The sequence below is a fragment of the Thamnophis elegans genome, chromosome 3 (assembly GCF_009769535.1).
Source record: "Thamnophis elegans isolate rThaEle1 chromosome 3, rThaEle1.pri, whole genome shotgun sequence".
NCBI lineage: Eukaryota > Metazoa > Chordata > Lepidosauria > Squamata > Colubridae > Thamnophis > Thamnophis elegans.
The window spans coordinates 40,863,737-40,883,643 of record NC_045543.1 but is presented as its reverse complement, the minus strand read 5'-3'; the positions used below and the strand labels follow the sequence as shown (position 1 = coordinate 40,883,643).

At 44.9% G+C, this 19,907-nt stretch overlaps 1 protein-coding gene and 1 pseudogene across 2 annotated transcripts in view; both read right to left on the bottom strand.

Annotated features, from left to right (window-relative positions):
• Nucleotides 1-750: 750 nt before the first annotated feature.
• On the bottom strand, nucleotides 751-2,175 carry LOC116505735 (annotated as a pseudogene).
• Nucleotides 2,176-18,736: 16,561 nt separating this feature from the next.
• Nucleotides 18,737-19,907, bottom strand: part of HAO2 (hydroxyacid oxidase 2) — a 122,200-nt gene continuing 121,029 nt past the window's right edge. For both annotated transcript variants that reach the window (XM_032213447.1, XM_032213448.1), the window contains exon 8: nucleotides 18,737-19,059. In XM_032213447.1, the coding sequence (XP_032069338.1) occupies nucleotides 19,004-19,059 (56 nt within the window). In that variant the 3' untranslated portion in view covers nucleotides 18,737-19,003. The remainder of the gene's footprint in view (nucleotides 19,060-19,907) is intronic.

Sequence of the window (19,907 nt, the reverse complement as noted above, 5' to 3'; positions counted from 1 at the left end):
CGATTGCATGGAGGGCCACATCAGGGCTATGGTTGGCCTCAGGTAACCAGCTGGGCATCGGTGACTGAGAGCGTGTGGCTGACTGGGTGGGTATGGCCAGTTTGACACCGCTCACTGGGCGTGGCTGACTTGGGATGGAACAAGTATTATCGGCTAACTTGATGTGGGGACAATTTGGTGATGTTCTTCTCCCAATCCCAGACATCATTGATATTTCCCTGTCTGGGGCACCCTCCCAGCAAAGGAGGAGTGGGAGGACGCCACTGCTGTGTGTGGAAACGTAGAGGAGAACTTTTGCACGAAGGAGTTTCCTCCGAGTCCAACTTCTACCTTGGCAAATCTCTGGAGAGCTAGAAGAGGCGGCAGGGAAGCAGTAGTCCCGGTCCTGCATGAGGGAGACTGGCCCTTCTCAAAAGGGAATCCCTGTTTATGAGTGGTAAAGATGCTAGCTTGTTGGGGCAGCCTTTCCTCATTCTGCTTCCCCACCATCCTCTCCTCCTCTCCAGAGATCTTTCAAGGAAGAAGTTGGACTTGTAGGAAACTGCTTCCTGCAAACTTTCACTGCATCAGCATTATGGTTGCCTTCAAAGGGCCAGCTGCATGTAAGACTATTGTACCATATTAGTTCAGGAATGTATTAACGTGGACTGAACAGGATTAACTTTTCAAATATGAACAAATATTTCAAATAAATCTGCAAAAACAAATTTAAAACAAAGAACATACATAAACTTTTTTATTCTCTCTGTCTCATGCTATTTTGTTCCAGCTGGATGCTTGGCATCTTTTATTGGCTACAAGTTCATCCATGTTTGGAGTTAGATTCTGAGCTGTGGAAACTCTCAGGATAGAGTGAAAGTGTGCATCAGTGAGAACACTTCTGTGTCCACTTTTGTTCACCCTCATCACGGACAAAAGTTGCTCACACAGGCATGTACTTCCAAACATGCACAGCATCCGAGCAGCTTGTAGGTGGAGTTGGGACATCATTTCAGGGATGAACATGATGAATTGTGTGGGCCCTACAGAATCATATTTTGCCTTAACTGTGCTATTACATTGGAGTTCTATCAGCTCCATCTGCATGTTTACAGGTGCTTTCTCCTGGCTGATAAGTGTTTGGCAACAGGGAAAGTGGCTGAAGTTTCCTTGCTTCATCTGAGTCGCCCACAGTTGCAGCTTTACTTGAAAGGCTTTCACTGCATCCTACATGTCCCTGAAGCTGAAGGTTTAGTGAGTGAGATGCTTTGTAATGTCACATGGAAAAGCTAATTCACACAGCCACTTTTCATCCCGCAGTATTGTGGAGCCTTTTCCTTTGCTTTCAACGAATTCACAGATTTCCATACGAAATTCAAAAAAAATCTATTGAGCACTTTTTCTCAACTTAATTATCGCACCTCTGTGTGATAGGGCAAATCACCAAGTTCAGAATTTATTTCTTCAGGAAAAGATTTAAACTGACGGTGATTTAAACCTTTGGCTCTTATAAAGTTAACTGTCTTTGTTACAGTGCTCATTACATGTTCCATTTTCAGGGCTTTGCCACATAGTGTTTTCTGGTGTATGAGGCAGTGATATGCTATCAGCTCACCTGCGCAATTCTCACTCTTCATCTTCTCTCACATTCTTCCCACTAATCTACTCTTTTCCCAGCACATAGAAGGTGCTCCATCTGTTGTCAGTCCTGTAGGTTTCCCAGGGCAGTTTCATGTTATTTACACCTTTACATACTGCTTCAAATATATCTTTACCTGTGGTAGTGCCATCCATTGATTGCATAGTCAAAAGTTCCTCTGTCACGCATAAACTTGAATCCACTCCACGGATGAAGATTGTCAGCTATGCCATGTCACTGATGTCAGTGCTCTCATCCACAGCAAGGGAATAAACAATGAAATATTTTCTCTTTTCAATCAGCTATTCTTGTAAATTAGTGGCAAGTTCACATATCCGATCAGCAACAGTATTACTACTTAGGCTTACATTCAAAAAACCTTGCTTTTGGCCCGGACACAAGACTTCACACACTTTAATCATGTAGCGCTTCAAAAATTCCCCCTCTGTAAATGGCCCAGCTGATTTAGCTACCTCTTATGCCACTATAAAACTAGCTTTCACAGTAGCTTCACTTTGTGACTTCGCTTTTGTGAACATGTGCTGCCGTGACATCAGAATTTTTTGCACGCCAAACCGGTAGTAATGCCGGCAGGAACCCACTCCTGGTGTACTCCTCAATGGAACTGCATCTACATAGAGGGAAGTATGCAGTGGAGCACCCCAAGGCTCTGTTTTAGGCCCAGTACTCTTCAACATCCCCATCAATGATTTGGATGAGGGAATAAATGGGGAACTCATCAAATTTGCAGATGACACCAAGCTGGTAGGAATAGCTAACACTTCAGAAGATAGGCTACAAGATACAGAAGGATCTTGACAGACTTGAATTTGGGTGCTATCTAACAAACGGAAATTCAATGGTGAAAAAAGTAAGCTTCTACATTTAGGCAAGAAAAACAAAATGCGCAGGTACAGTATATGTGGTACCTTGCTCTATAGTTGTAACTGTGAATGGGATCTTGGAGTCCTAGTGGACAACCATTTAAATATGAGCCAGCAGTGTGCAGCAGCTACCAAAAAAAGGCAACACAGTTTTAGGCTGCAAAAACAGAGGGATAGAATCAAGATCACGTGGAGTGTTAATACCACTTTATAATGCCTTCGTAAGGCCACACTTGGAATACTGCATACAGTTTTGGTCACCATGATGTAGAAAAGATGTTGAGACTTTAGAAAGAGTGCAGAGAAGAGCAACAAAGGGGACTGGAGGCTAAAACATGAAGAACGGTTGCATGAACTGTGTCCGTCTAGTTTAATGAAAAGAAGGACTAGGGGAGATATGATAGGAGTGTTCCAATACCTCACAAAGCCACAAAGAAGAGGGAGTCAAACTATTCTCCAAGGCACCTGAGAGTAGAACAAGAAGCAATGGGTGGAAACTAATCAAGAAGAGAAGCAACTTAGAACTAAGGAGAAATTTCCTGACAGTTAGAACAATTAATCAGTGAAATAACTTGCCTCCAGGAGTTGTGAATGCTCCAATACTGGAAGTTTTTAAGAAGATGTTGGATAACCATTTGTCTAAACTGGTGTAGGATTTCCTGCCTAAGTAGGGAGTTGGACTAGAAAACCTCCAAGGTCCTTTCCAACTCTGTTATTCTATTCTATTCCCTCGCTTCAGTGAAACAAAACTGACTTTTATTTTCTATACCAGTCCTTCAGTTAAGCTCCTTAACAACCATCCAGCCAATTAATTAACAACTGTATGGTATAGCTTTATGACAGTGAATACCATCAGTTAATATTTTTTTTCTTTTTGCCTTTGAGTCATAGTTGTCTCCTGAATAAGTTCTTACAATTTTCTTAGCAAGGTTTCCAAAGGGCAATTGCTTTTTTCCTAGGGCTGAGAGAGACTGATTGGCTCACAGTTGAGAACTTGAACTCACAGTTTCCCGGTTTCTTAGCCCAGTGCCATAACCACATAACCAGACTGTCTTTCTTTAATCATTCAGATAATCTTATCTTACTGTATATAGAATTCTCACCTTCCTTAAAGCTTTGGCTGATAATATTAGGGAATCTCAAAGCAGTTTACCATGCTCCTGGCATCCTAAAACCATATGATGAATTCTTTTGTACAGTAAAGTCTGTAAAAATTAATATTCTGATCATTCATCCAAAAAACAAACAAACAAAGGAAACAAGGATTTGATTGTGCACCGGATTCAGTGCATACATATATGTACTCTCTCTGTATGGTTATCACACAGATGTTTCAACATATATGTACAGTAATGTTTCATTCAAAGTAATGGGTTGAAACTGCCATTAAATTTCATTCTCAAATTAATATTTTTCTTATTTAAGGCATGTTGTTTTTTCACCCCTTTGAGAAAGCTGTTTTGATATATTTATCCCAAAGATGCTTTTTTTCAATTAATTTTTTCATTAATTCAGTTCTTGGCTGAGAAGTGAATTGTCTTCGAGGAATAACAAAAACGTCCAGCTGAAAAAGCACCTCTGGGACAACCATGGCATGAATGACTGTCCATAGACTTTTGATATATGTAGATTTAAAAATGTGTAGTGGGGAAAGACCAAACTAATCTATATTTCCTTCTTCTTCAGCTAGGCAGGGGTGTCAACTGGCAGCCTGCGGTCCAAATGCATTACACGCAGGCCACACAAGCTCCAGCTCTGTGAAAGGGAAAAAACATCATGAAAAGTAAGAGGACACAGCGAGTTTGGCACCCATGAGCTAGACAAAGGATTATCCCAGGGTGCTTTGGGATGAGAAAAAATCAAAGTATAAGATTCTTTATGTTTACCAGTGTCATTACTGCTCCTAGCTCACCAATTCTTTTTTGAACACCTGGCAGAGTTTTTATCACTGTCCTTGACTTCTGTCTAGTATTACAAGAATGACAGTAATTATCTTCCAGAGCTTTACAAGATGGAAATCATAAGTGGTTTGTATAGTTTGGAGGTTAGAAATCATCAGAAAGATGGATGTTTGGAAAAGTTTCCCAAGGCCAGTTGAAGAAATAATTCGATTGGCCAGAATCTGAACCATGTGAAATCAGCCTGCAGAAAAGCTTGCCTCTCAGGAGTTAGGAGTGAAATACTCCTCTGGAGCAATTACTCTTTGAATTAATGATATTAGGACTCAAGATAAGAGTCTTGGAAATAATCACTTTTTAATCCTACTCATACATGCTTCTTCTTTCATCTGGCCTAATGCAGCTGCTATGAAATGCTCCCACTTCCTCAGAATTTATATTGCTTGGTCAACCATTATAAATTATATAACCATTATAACCATTATAAATATTCACCAGCCATCAAAGAACATGAACCTCATTAGAAATTAATTCATAGAAAAGGAATTCCAATGGGAAAAATATGGTGACTGAAGATCAAAGGGAATTTCAGAAGTATGCCAGATCTAATTCCTAAATTAGAGAGAAACAAAATCTGTGTGAAAGATGCCTGATACACTTTTTGCATGTACAAGAAAAAGGAAAATTTCAAGTCACATTATTATAAGCTCCCCAGATTGAAATAAAAGATATTTGCTAGTCCATTGAGTGGGGTGATGAAAGAGGGAAAAATATGTCACAAAGAGTCAGTTCTCTGAAGATTCTGGGTTCTTTCCCATTCAAACTGTTATTATTATTTCTGTTATTACCATAAGTAAAAGAAAGCCCAGCCAATAGTTGTGAGAAATAGGAAACCATGGCAAGTTAAGGCCTTGTCATCACTCCCCCCCGCCGCCACCAGTATCCTGGAATGGCAGGCACTGTGTATTCTAGTCAGTATTCCATGAAGTGTTTTCCATTATCTTTAACTGGGCACAGTCCAGCTAAAATTAGGCACTATCAATTACCGTATATACTCGAGTATAGGCCGACCCGAATATAAGCCGAGGCACCTAATTTTACCACAAAAAACTGGAAAAGTTATTGACTCGAGTATAAGCCTAGGGTGGGAAATGCAGCAGCTACCAGTAAATTTCAAAAATAAAAATAGATACCAGTAATGTTTTTGAATATTTATTTCAAAGAAAAACAGTAAACTAGCGGTGTATTCAATGAAATACTTCACTCACCTCATGATGCTGATGTCCCGCTGTGATGATGATGTCCCGTGCAGCCGCGGGAGCGATGTCCCGCCTCCTATGACACACGGCACAGTGATTCCTATCATTGGATCACTGTACCAGAGGAGGTGGGACATCGCTATGTGGCTGCTTGCCATAACAAGGAGGAGGTGGGACATCGTTGCAGAGCGGCAGGAGGGGGAGGAAGGGGAATCGTAAGACAGCCTTGCATTACATTAGAACGTGAGGAGGGGGGATGGTGCGGTGCGCGCTGCGCGGCAAACTGACACAGAGGGAGGGGAAACTCACAGGGGCACTGGGCCATTCACGAGTGTCACCCAGCGGCATGGCCCCGCCCCTTTTTCTCCTCCATTTCGGGCAAATTTTTCACTGACTCGAGTATAAGCCGAGGCGGCTTTTTTCAGCCCAAAAAGTGGGCTGAAAAACTAGGCTTATACTCGAGTATATACAGTATAAGTTGCACAACAAATGAAAATAAATAACAAATAAGGAGAAATGTCCTAACGGTGAGAGATCAAACAAAAGAACAACTTGCCTTCAGAAGTTGTGAGCGTCATCACTGGAGGCTTTCAAAAAGAGACTGGACAATCATTTACCTGAAGTGGTATATAGGGTCTCTTGCTTAAGCAGGGGGTTGGACTAGAAGATCTCCAAGGTCCTTCCAACTCCAATCTTCTATGTTCTAAATCTCCGAGGGCTGTTTTGCTTCAATGAAGATTTGGGCAATGCACTCCCTCAGAGCTGTCTTGTGAAGTTAGATGGGCTTCTTGAATCTAAGAGCAAAGACTGGTTTGTTCTGCTCTGAGGAACACAAATGCTTTGTTCTGCTTCATGAAGAATTTAGCTCAGGGGATGGGCTCGTTGTCTCCCCTGGACCACTTATCAAAACCTGCTTGTTGTTTTTTTTTTTACTTTTATAATTGTTCTATGGAACTAACCATATCCTCTCATCAGCGGCAACCTTGCATAAAGAATTGCATTATTTCATTATTTTATTGGTAATGAAATAAATAAAAATTGGAATAAATCCAGCATTAGAAATCTGAAAGAAAAAAATGGTATAAACTGATTGAACTTTGGCTTGACATGGTTTAGTGCCTCCATTTTGACAATAGAGAAATGACAGAGCAAATATCTGACATGCAGAGAAGCATCCAGTATGGATGAGGGACCCCTGAATGGAAGTAGATTTTCACATCTGCTGCGTATGCAGGGAGCCATGCATAAGGGTATGGGTATGTTTTGAAATAGACTCCATCTTGCATATTGGCACTGGAAATTCAATGATTGGATTTCCCCAACATTCTGCACTATAAGCATTTCAGTCCTTTTAGTCTAACCTCTTCTTTGCACAATCCAGTGTGATTATTAACACAATGCATATGTTTCAAATTTATAATCTGTTCCTTTTAAAAAAAAATCTTTGGACCAAGTATCAAGCTTAACCTGTCAATCACTTAGTGACAATAATGAGAACCATTGAAAGAACCTTTTTTTTTCTGCTCTGAGAGGTTGAGAATTTTGTCTCTGCCAGTTTGTTCTCATCTCTATTCTATCATTTAAACATGGCTAGTCAGTTTTAGAGAAGAGCTGGTGGGAGGGACATTCATTTTTGCTTAGCTTTAGCAAAGAAAGCCAGGTTGGTCTTGTGGTGGAGGGACTAGGCTGGAACCTGAATGACTATGAGCTCTAATTCCAACTTATGCGTGAAGCTGGTGATTTTGGGCCAGTTTTCTCTCTCTCTCTCTCTCTCTCTCTCTCTCTCTCTCTCTCTCTCTCTCTCTCTCTCTCTCCCTCCCTCCCTCCCTCCCTCCCTCCCTCTCTCTCTCTCTCTCTCACTAACTCACCTCACAGGGTTGTTGTTGTGGGGAAAATAGGAGGAGGAAGGAATATTAGATATATTTGCTGCCTCAAGTTATTTATAAATATAATAAACTGGGATAAAAACAATGAATAAAATTAAAATGTACATAATTTGAACCAAGTACCCAGGTCCTTCCTGCTGCCTTCATCATTTGCTGCCACCGTTGTTTTATTTTGTTCAGTCTCAAAAATCAGAGATCTGGACTTGGTATTTCTGTGGCTGTCTCTAATAACAATGGACAATTAAAACCAAATCTCCATATACTGTACTTGTCCTTCTTTTTCAAAGAGCTCAGTATGTTTTCCCCTATCCGTCATAAATCCTTGCGGGCTACTTAGAAAGCTTTGTCATTGTGGGAGACCCTTGACGTCTATTGGATGGGCTGATAAGTGAGAATGCATTTTCTTATCTAAGGAGTTATTAGTCGGCTACAAGGTCAGATATCTGTGGAACAGGCAGGCAGCCCCAAGTGAAGGCCGAGGGGAATTGAAAGCACAGGCAGAGTTATCTCCAGGAGATTGTTGAATCTAAACAATTTTTTTACAGAAGAGTTGCAGTTTTCTGCAAAACTTGTTGGCTTCCAACAGTCAAACGTGGAATGGTGCCACTTTCTTCAGTTAACTCTTTTCTGTCCATACTTTCAGACCTCTGACCTGAAAGCAGGGCAGGAAGCTTGGCAGATCACTCTCTCACCCTGGCTTCTTCCAGACGTGGGCAAACTCCTTGTCTTTCTATATTGATTTCTATTTAGGAAACTGGCTGCAGCCAATCTGTTTTGTGTGATCCCATTCCTAGGGCTTAAGGAAGACTTGTGTCACACAACCTGACTTCTGGAAGGTGCAGTTCTGTGGCAACATCTCAGAAACGTTGATCCTCAGACTGGAAGGCTGGCTTACAGCCAGATCTAAGAATGCCAAGGGACACTAGACTTCTTGCTACCCCAAATGACAGCCAAAGCAGTTTGTGTTTTGGTCTTTATTCCAGCCAGTAGTACATACTTCAGTGAATTCAGGATTACAAGCAAAATTTCAGTATTGTGTGCCTTTGTGAAGTCATTTTTTTGAGCAGCCTCCTTTAAACCACAGCAGTAAAAATAAGAAGCATGTTTTGCTGCAGGGTTAAACAATCTTTGTGGTTAGGGAGTACATTTTTTTTTTTATTTCAGAGCTTTAGGCTGCAGGGTTTGTGATATGATATTTGTCCCTGAGTTGGACTGTTGGAAAATAAATATAATACTTAAATAGTTTCAAAAATGAAAAATCACTCCATTGAAATTAGGTGTCTTTACTATTAAATTTTGGCAAGATATTCTGGCAATGCTTACCTACAGTTTATCCACCCATTTTATAGGTAAAAAGCCACAATGAGCTAATTCTAGCTAGTTATAAGGCTGCTCAGTACTTGGATTTTAAAAATATGCACATGATGTGCTGATTTAATTTCTATTATTTGAATAACAATGAGTGGTTGATTGTGCCTTGTGCCTAAATTTCTCTTTAGGCACAAGGGACTGTGGCTATTTAAATATAGATAGGAATGAACTGCTTGATGGGCTTTGAAATTGACAAGCACAATTTTAGATTATATAAACACGCTACTGCATTATACAGTATAATTTATAAACAACAGGACTTGTTCTATTTTATTTTGAATTGATCAGAGACCTCTTTAAATACATATGTTCACTTTTGATATCTGGTATTTGGTTCCCTTTAAGAATTCAGGAGAACAACATATTCTCAATAAGGGTGGAGGTAGCATCCACAAATGGGTTAACATGGTCTGTGCTCTGATTGGACTGAGTCTGATTATTAATTAATTAACTGCCTATATAACCCAACTTGTGAGTGTCCCCACCTAGCTTTCCGACTCAGTCCACTCTGGGACGGTCGTGTTATCCATTCCTTGCTTCTAATTGTTCACTATTTTACCATCTGCGGTATTTCAACTTTCTGTGAGTACTGCCTGTTGCCTTCGCCTTGCTGATTTGAAATCAGATCTGCCACTGGCCGCTGGGCACTATCCCACAGACCTAGCCTCTGCCTTGTCAAAGGACTGTCACACCTTTGAGGCTTAGCCAAACGACTGGTGCCTGTTTTAAATTGACAGAAAGCCAATTCCGCAAGTTTGACTGCAAGGCCCTGCACGCCAATGAGCCGATTGGGACACCTGTCAATTCGGCTGAGACTCCTGTGTGGTTCCAGTGGTGAAAAAAAGGGTGCGAATACTATCCACAGCACAGATGCTAGATTGCCCGGTGTGGAACGCTGCAGGGGCACCAGAACCGCACAGGAAGTCTGAACGGTGTTGAGGAGCCAGCCTCATTAATAGACAAGGCCGGGGACATTAAGAGGGCCTGAGGAACGTTAAAAGAGGCGTGAATATCAAGTGTGGCTGCCATTTTGAAGTGGGCGGAGCCGCATTAACAGCCACAGTTTTACCTCACAGTTTTGAGAGGATGGTAGACAGCAGCGTCATGGAGGCTACTGCTACTGGCCACAAAAGTGTGGCAGAGCCAGACCAGGGACTTCTGGTGACAGGTCAGGCACCTTGTCTCCCAGTAGAGACTACTCCTCCCCAGGCTTCCTCAGGGGGAAAGGCCAGGCATAAGGCCTCCTCCTCCTCTTCACACAAAGGTTCCAAGTCCAAGAAGGACTCAAAATCTGGGGACAAGAATAAGCAAAAAGATAAGCAGGCACCAAGCCACCCTGAGAAAGGGGGGGCGCCTCCCACCCGGCCCGACCAGCTATCACCATTGCACCTGAACCTGTCCCAAGGACCTTTTAGTCCAATGCTCCCCATCAACACATCTGGCCTTTGGGGGGACGTGAGCCCACAACCACTGAGTAGGGCCCCTGAGGCCACTTTTACCGCACCTGGACTGTGGCAAGAGGGCCACTTAATGACCAGACCAGGTTTGCCTCCAATGACCATGGTGCCATCCCCCTTGGGCATTCAAGATTTTTTCGCAGAAGCCATTTGTCAGGGGATTGCGGCCAGGCTCCAACAGAAGGCCCAACCTCCGCAGGCCACTACATCCTGTACTGTTCCTCTTGCTTCACAGGAAGGGGTTGATCACCTCTCCTCAGTGGAACCACAGCGTAGCCCATCACATCTGAGAAAGGGGAGATCAGGGAAGGTAACCTTTCAGAGGAAGAAGGGGCTACTCCAGATAAACCTATCTACATTGGTCTATTCCCTGCGACACTGTTCAAACCACTGTTGAGCAAGGCCAAGGCCGCTTCTGCCTTGGAAACACCAACAAAGGCCGCCACAGCTCCTCCACTGCAGCGCTATATTTAAGGAGCACAAATTGGAAGCTGATGTTATACCAGCTCCTCAACTATTTATGGATGCAGTTCAGAGACAGTGGTCGTCCCCAACATCCGGGCCCAGTCTTTCTGCAAATGATGTGATTCTTCAATGTGGCTGAACAGCTAGATAAGACACTGCTATGGCCAATGGTTCATCCCCCTATCGCAGCGCTTCACACTGCCACGGCCATGCCGAGATCCCAGGAGGACATCCTTAAGCCTGAGGATTGACGGGCTGACCAAGTCCTACAGTGGGGCCATCAGGCAGCTTCCTGGGCAGTGCGAGCCACCTCTGCGGCCTCGTTCTTCTCTAACCTCTTTTGGCTGCAACAATTACAAGAACGTATTCCTGCAGGGGACTCTAGGGCCCACCAGGACTTGAATAAAATCATTGCTGCAGTGCAATTTACATTGGACACTACCTTGAGCACCACCAGGTTTTCCTCCAAGGCCATGACCTCTGCCGTGGCTTCCTGTAGACTTTTATGGCTACGGCAATGGCAAACTGATCTGAAACATAAGTGGAAGCTGGCCTCGGAGCCTTACAAAGGGGGGGAGCTTTGGGGGGATGCACTCACTCCACTGCTTGTCGAGGGCAAAGACAAGCGTAAGGTTCTTCCCTCAAATCCCAAGAAGGGTTTTGCTCGCCCAGCCCCTTATCCTAGACGGCATCCTTTTTGGGCCCAAGAGTATGGGGGGTCCTTTAGGTATTCAGATTATTCCCCATCGAGCTTCCATCCCCAAATTGGTTATGGCCAGAGAGCTAGGCAGCAGCCGTACCGTCAACAGAGGGGCAATCAGTCGCGCCGGCCCTTTTGGGGAGGTGGTAACCGCAACTACCGCAAACCCTAGTCTGGCTCAGGATGGGCCTCCCATTGGCAGAAGATTGCAATTCTTTGCTGACCAGTGGGAAACCACAACATCCAATTCCTGCATCAGGGACATGGTCAGGTTTGGTCTGGCCATGGAATTCATCTCTACCCCTCCCAAGTTCTTTTTTAGGTGCCCAATTTCTGGTAACCCCCAAGGGCGTCTCCTGATGGGTCTGGGCATTCAACATCTCTTAGATATTAACGCCATTCAGGAGGTTCCAGCCACACAAGTCGGACAAGGGTTTTACTCAATATTATTTGTTATTCCCAAGGCCTTGGGGGGATAGAGGGCCATTTTGAATTTAAAAAGGTTAAACTGTTACATCCATTATAGACGTTTTAAGATGCAATCACTAAGTACAATTCTGGAGGGTGTTCAAGGAGGAGATATGCTTACTTCTATTGCATGTTCCCATTTTGCAGGAGCACCATCAGTTTCTACGTTTTTGTTATGATTCTCACCACTACCAATACACGGCTTTGCCTTTTGGCCTTTCTTCTGCGTCCCGTGTGTTTACTAAGGTTTTGGCAGCCCTGGCTGCATACTTATGCACCATACCAATCAGGGTTCAACTTTATCTAGATGACATTTTGGTTCAGTCGAGCTCTTGAGAGGCAGCTTCAGCTGATCTCGCCATGGCATTACAGGTGTTTCAGGCTAATGAGGGCAAAAGCCATTTCACACCTATCACCAGAATTCTTCACCTAAGGGCCTGGATAGATTCGGTGGGCGGCTAGGTTTTCCTCTTGGAGGATCACATATGTAGTCTGCAGTCACTCATGGCCGAAGTCGGGGGTTCCTGAAGGGTGGCCCTCGCCACCTTATCCAAGCTACTGGGAAAAAATGGTTTCTGCCATATATATTGTTCCCTAGGCTTGTCTTCACATGAGGGATTTACAGTGGTTCTTGCTCCCCTTTCAAAAGAAGACGACCAGAATGTCATTAGTCAAGGTGTCCCTGCCCAGGACCTGGTCACTTCCCTCTGCTGGTGGGAATCGGGGGCGATATAGAGAGGTTGTCATTTCAGAGTCCTCCACAGGGTCACTATCACCACAGGTACCAGCCCTTATGGCTGGGATGCACACATGGGGACTCATATGGCACAGGGTTAGTGGTGCCAGGAGGAGGCAGAGATGAGTATAAACTGGTTAGAACTGGTATCAGATTGGCCTTATTGAGTTTCCAACACCTCATCGAAGGTCACGGATAACACAACTGCCAAGGCCCATGTTAACAGACAAGGGGGTACTAGATCTAGGAATCTAATGATAGAGGCTAATACATTGGGCTCTTGAGCTGAAGACCATCTGGTCTCCATTAGGGCAGAGCACATTTTGGGGGAGGCTAATGTGCGAGCTGATTGGCTCAGCAGGTCTAGGATTGACCAGGCAGAATGGCAATTATACCCTTCTTTCTTTCAGGAGATTGCACAGTGGTTCGGGGACCCGATGGTAGACCTCTTTGCCTCCCAGTTCAACACACAGCTCCCCAGATTCTTTTTGAGGTTCCACGCACCTGGGGTGTGGATGCCCTTCGCTGCCCCTGGCCCAGGGGTCTTCTGTTTGCCTTCCCCTCTGTACCTCTACTATCCAGGGTGATCCACAAGATTATCAGTGTAGGGGTGGAGCTCATCTTCTCATCTTTCTGGCACCTACTGGCCATGGAGACTATGATTCGCCGACCTTCAGGCACTATTGGCAGAGAGACCTTGGAGAATTCCAGCGCACAGGGTCGCGCTTCGCCAGGGATCACTAGAACACCCGGAGCCACAGTGGCTTCAACTAACCGCCTGGTGATTGAGCGACAAGCTCTCGAGATGGGTGAATTGTCTTCTAGAGTCATAGGTACCATCCAGGCGTCTAGGAGGCAGTCGACTGTGCACATTTACAATGCCACCTGGAAGACTTACTGTGGTTGGTGTCACTCCAAACACATCATTCTGGTTGAATCTTCCGTCTCTCATGCCCTGGAATTCCTTTAGGATGGTCTTGAGAAAGGGTTGTCCCCTAACACTATCAGGAGACAGGTGGCTGCCCTTAGCACAATACTTACCTGGGGGAGGGACAGCCTCTCGCACATCATCCACTGGTACAGGGGTTCCTGAAAGGGGCTTCCAATCTGTGCCTCCCAGTAGTACATCGCTACCCTTCCTGGGACCTACCTAAGGTATTGGAGGCACTTACTGGGCCTCCCTTTGAACCTCTACCGGAAGTTCCCATGCAACTACTTACCTGGAAGGTAGGATTTTTGGTTACAATAACATCCTCTAGAAGAATATCGGAATTGCATGGCCTTTCGGTGAGAGGGGACTTATGCAAGTTTTATCCTGACCAGGTGGTGCTGAGGCTGGATCCCTCGTTTATGTCAAAGGTGGGGTCCTGGTTTCATAGGGCTTAGGAGGTCATTCTGCCCAATTTCTGCCCCTCCCCGGTCCATCCCTTAGAACAACAGTGGCACACATTAGACGTCTGTCGGGCACTTGAGATCTACATTTGCCACACAGCGTGCTTACAATGATCAGAGGCACTGTTTGTCTCCTTTCTAGACCAATCTTTGGGCCAAAAGGTGTCGGTGGCTACCATAGGCCGGTGGGCACATAAGTGTATCACAGCCGCCTATGAAGCACGCCAGGAATCAGTATCGGGGGGAGTTACTGCCTACTCTTCTAAGAGTGTGACCACCAGTATGGCATGGGCTACTCAGGCTCTTTGGATGAAATATGTAGGGCTGCAGCGTGTTCGTCCCCTTCGGCATTCATTAGAAATTATAAATTAGACAAATTTGCATCAGCAGATGCCGTTTTTGGGCGCAAGGTTTTACAGGCTGTAGGTTCTCAAGTTTTCAGTGCGGAACAGTCTACAGCCCACCCTTGAATTAGCCAGGCTTGGATATGTCCCATTCGTGGATGCTATCTCCACCCTTATTGAGGAAGGGCGTTGGTACTTACCTGATACACCTCTTCTAATAAGGTGGAGATAGCATCCAGCCCACCCATATAGGAGGACTGTTCCTTCTGGTTATTGTGATTAATTTATTGTTCTGATTGATGGTTGGGAGAGTTTGGACATTTTTGTTCTGGTTAGTGCATGGAGTTGCGTACCAGTAAATTATGGTTGGATAACACGTTGAGTCTGTGAATTTTTCGCCAGAAAGCTGGGTGGGGACACTCACAAGGCGGGTTATATATGCAGTTAATTAATTAATAATCAGACTCAGTCCAATCAGAGCACAGACCATGTTAACCCATTCGTGGATGCTATCTCCACCTTATTAGAAGAGGCATATCAGGTACCGTATATACTCAAGTATAAGCCGAGTTTTTCAGCCCACTTTTTGGGCTGAAAAAAGCCGCCTCGGCTTATACTCGAGTCAGTGAAAATTTGCCCGAAATGGAGGAGAAAAAGGGGTGGGGCCATGCCGCTGGGTGACGCTCGTGAATGGCCCAGCGCCCCTGTGAGTTTCCCCTCCCTCTGTGTCAGCGCCGCCGCCCACCCGAAGCCTCCTGATTCCCACCGCCGGAGTTACTCACTCATGTGAAGCTGCCCGCCCTTCCCTTTTTCTTTAAACGAGCTTCAGTTTCTGAGGGGGGAAAAAAGCTTTATGTGCCAGGATTATTGAGTTCCTCGTCAATTGAGATCCGCCCACGATCAAGGGCAACTGAGGCACCTGCAAAGGCGTCACATCACCACCACCCATGTTCACGAGGCGCCAGGCATCGCAGGGCACAGAGGAACCCAGCAGACAGATGGGAGACCGGGGGGGGGGCAGGGGGGAGGAAGAGATCCCGTCTAGGGTAAAAAGAGGGAAAAGTGGAGAGCCTACCCTGGACGGGATCTCTTCTTTCCCAGTGCTTTCCCCGGGCTCGGCCATCTCTGTTTCCTCCCCGCCAAGCCTACCTGCCGGCGGACCCTTGCTACGAACCTCCCTTATCTACCGCAAGGAGAACCGATACACGTGGCTGCCTCTTTTCCCTTCCGCAGCCACTTCCAGCCTGCCTTCTCACATACTGGCCAAGCGCTTCCCGCCCGTCCTTCGCTTTGGGGATGCTTCGCTTGCTCTCTTCGGCGCGCTTTGCATTTAGCCCTCACTTCTCATCTCTGCCTCCCCGGCTCAGCTGCGCCCTCGCTTCCCCCACCCGCCAACAATCATCCCAGAGGCTCCAAGCAGAGACTGAAGGAAGACCGCATTTCAGTTAGCGCACCTCGGAGTCACCGAAAACTCGATGCCGGCTTCCCCGTGTTTTGTTTGTAGTGAAGAATAAACTGACAGTTGGTCAGAGGGAAGGTGGTGGTGGGGGTGGAGGCTGAGTGTCCAAGGAAGCCAACCCAGATGGGCATCGCAGGGCGCAGAGGAACCCAGCAGACAGACGGGAGACCGGGGGGTGGGGGAGGAAGAGATCCCGTCCAAGGTAGGCTCTCCGCTTTTCCCTCTTTTTACCCTGGATGGGATCTCTTCCTTCCCCCCTCCCCCGGTCTTCCGTCTGTCTGCTGGGTTCCTCTGAGCCCCCCAACTGGCAACGGTCAATTTCAGACCCTCTAACTGGTAAATAGACCTGAGGCCATAAGTGGAATTCCTCCAGCAGGGAGGATTTGAACTTTGGGGTCCAGCGGAGGAGAAAGTAGGCAGAAAGTGAGCAGAATTCCAGAGGGCTGATCCAGACACGGCTGCGGCGCGGAGGGTGGTTCTTGCGCTCCGAGCTAGCCTGCCCGCTTCCTCTTGCCCATCCGCCGCCGAGAACTCAGAGGCGGGCAGCTGCTGAGAAGTCTTGGGCTTGGAGGCGGAGCGCGCTTCCCTCCGGTCTTTTCTTTCTTGGCTCTCGGGCTTCGGCAGTCTCCGGCGCTAGAAGCTGGGTGGAGCCCTAGCGTGCAGAACTTCAGGGGGAAATGCGCGGTGGCGGCCAGCTGAAGAGCGAGGCGCGCTTCAGGGCGCTGCAGGCCTGGGGAGCGGGAGGAGCACTGGTGGTTTGTTTTTGGGGGGGGGGGGTGCGACGGGGAAGGGGGTGACTGTGCGGAGAGGCTCAGAGGCGGATACGCCTGGCAGTCGGTGGGGACGTTGCCGAGAGGGGTTGCGCTGGGAAAGGGTGGCGTGCGGCAGACCGTGCAAGCTCTCTCCCTCCGTTTTGGTGGAAGGACAGCGGTGGCGGGGAGGCGTTTTGTTCCGAGAACAGGCTGCTCGGCGAGAGGAAAGGGGGCTCCCTGAGAAGCGAGAGCAGCGAAGAGGTGGTGCAGTCACAGAATTCCCCGACACTCGCTTTTTTTTAACCCAGCCTACCTCGTAGGGTTGTTGTTACGGGGCTAGACTAGGAAAGGCAGCCTTTCTCCCATTTTCGAGAAAAAGTAAGGATGTCCATCTGGTAGAACAACCACCTGTGCAATTTGGTGGCGATCCGCGAACGTTCAAGCCATGTAATGCGTGGGAAGGCATAGAATAAAGTTAGCATACTTGAAGTGAAATAGGCTTTGGTTATGTTTAGGTTGCATTAGCTAAAATGTGCCAATACCATCCTTGTTGGTAAGAATTGTTGTCATGTTAGAAGAATGACTAAGCCTGACAGCCTAATCTACTCTGTATTAAATAAATAAAATGGGTTCGTGATGCATGGGAAGAGATTCTGGAGGACATGGTGCAACGCGCCTTCAAGAAATGTGGCATTAGTAATGCTATGGATGGCAGTGAAGACAGTGCTTTGTATGAGTTTTGAAGGATTTTAACTCTTGTGTTTTAGCTTGGTTGCTGAATGAGCTAAGGTTTTTGTACTTTTAAAGTTATTGTTGATACCATATTGTTTTTATTGACCCTCTTTTCCACTTACAGAGCTAGTTTACTGTTTTTCTTTGAAATAAATATTCAAAAACATTATTGGTATCTATTTTTATTTTTGAAATTTACCGGTAGCTGCTGCATTTCCCACCCTAGGCTTATACTCGAGTCAATAACTTTTCCAGTTTTTTGTGGTAAAATTAGGTGCCTCGGCTTATATTCGGATCGACCTATACTCGAGTATATACGGTAAGTACCAACACTCTTTATTAGATTAGATTAGAGAAAGGGCAACAACTTAGTTTCTATTCATGGGCCCAGAGACCAAACACATTGTTGAAGAACAATGAACAGACGAAGCCTAGATACATTCTCTATCATTACAAATGGATTCGTACAAATCCAATAAAAATGAGTTGTACTCTCTGGTAATTGTATGAAGCCATTACTGGGCTTTTACCATCACACAGGTCTGGCTTCCTATTGCCATATTGATGTCACTGTAGTTAAACTAAGAGCTTCTTCCCTAATCAGCAAATGTTTTTACAGTCATGGGGGAGGGAGTTTTCCTTTCTAACTGGAAGATGAATAGGGATTGGTTAATGCATTTCTGGGATTATCTATTGATCAGGAATGGTGAGTTCTGATTAATGGAGTGGCAGTTCAGACTTGCAAAGACAGGTACTAGTAAGGAAAAAGAAATCTAATGAAAGGAATATTTAATCTAGCAAGTTGGTTGTTTCCCTTTTGTTAAACGTATTCAAACAGATGCTAGATAGAAACCTGCCAGGGATGTTTTAATTAAGATTTCATCACTGAACTCTACTTGGAGTCCATGGCCTAATATTGTCCTTCCAAGTAAGTGATGCCATGGTTTTGTTTTATTGTATTATTCAAAGTAAAACACATAAATCAATAGATACAGAGGTGGATTCCTACTGATTCGCACTGGCTCAGTGGAACCAGTAGTGGAAATGGCAACTGGGTCTCTGAACCGGTAGGGATGGCAAGCTCGCCATACCCCCAAACTGGTTCCCCAGTCACCGCGACATCTTTTTCTGACTTTTTAAAATGTTCTGTGCATGCGCAGATCTATTTATAGACTACTACGCACGTGGAGTGTGCGTCAGGCGCGTGCACAAGCAAAATCGCGCATGCACTGAACCAGCAGTAATGCCAGCAGAAATCCACCCCTGATTGGATAGGATGACATTTCGCACACTAAATCCAAAGAGGAGAATGTGGTACAATTGAAAGTTTTTAAGGAATGTTTCCTAGCTGGGTATCATGAAGACAGACATGCAAAAGAATGGGGCTCGCAATTAGTTCAGTATAGGCCAGCTATAAATCCCATTCATTTCAGGGGACTGCAAAAATCTCATCAGACAAACTTTTGACATGTGGCTGGTGGCCGAGGTCTCCCTCTTGTTTTTAATCATCCAGAGTTTTTTTCTTTTCTTTTCTTTAGCTACCCTACTGCTTCTGGTCCGGTGAGTGTTGCAGAAGAGTTCTTTATAATTTGGAATACTGAACAAGATGCCGGCCAATTTCTGAGACATTTTTACAGCCTAAGTGAAAAGAAAATATGCAAATGGTTAAAGGAACCTAGTATACCCAGAAAACAATTAAGGCTCATCAAGAAAAAAAATTAAAACAGATTCAAGTTTCTTGTTATGAGCTGATATATAGAAGTACATTTAAACATGGAAATCTAATTTTGCATTCCCCACCCTTTCCTTTACTTTCAAATAGAGGTAGTCCTTGATTTACAACAGTTCACTTAGTGACCATTCAAAGTTACTGAAAAAAGTGGCTTATTACCGTTTTTCACACTAGTGACCATCCCTATGGTCACATGATCAAAACTGATTGCTTGGCAACTGACTAATATTTCTGACAGCTAAAGCATCCTTGGGTCATGTGATCCCTTTTGTGACCTTCTGACAAGCAAAGTCAATGTGGAAGACAAATTCATTTAACAAGCATGTTACTAACTTAACAATTGCAGTGATGCACTTAACAATTGTGGCAAAAAAAGTTGTAAAATGGGGCAAAATTCACTTAATAAATATCTCGCTTAGCAACAGAAATTTTGAGCTCAAATGGAATCATAAGTCGAAGAATACCTATACAATTTCTTTTCAGTTGAAAAACACTTTCCTCTGCTAATTCACCTTATGAATTTTGAAATGGAATATATCAACATTATATAGAACTTTGTCCCCTCTCTATAATAACTACGGGATTTTGAATTGTTAATGTACAAATAATTTTATTTTAGTTATCTTCTGTTCGCCAATTCCTTCAATCAATGAATCTTCCCTAATTGCATTTGCCAAAACCTCCATCAATAATGCAAATAAAACTGGAGATAAAGGGCAATCCGGTCTGATTTCCCGGCTTAAGGTTATTGCCT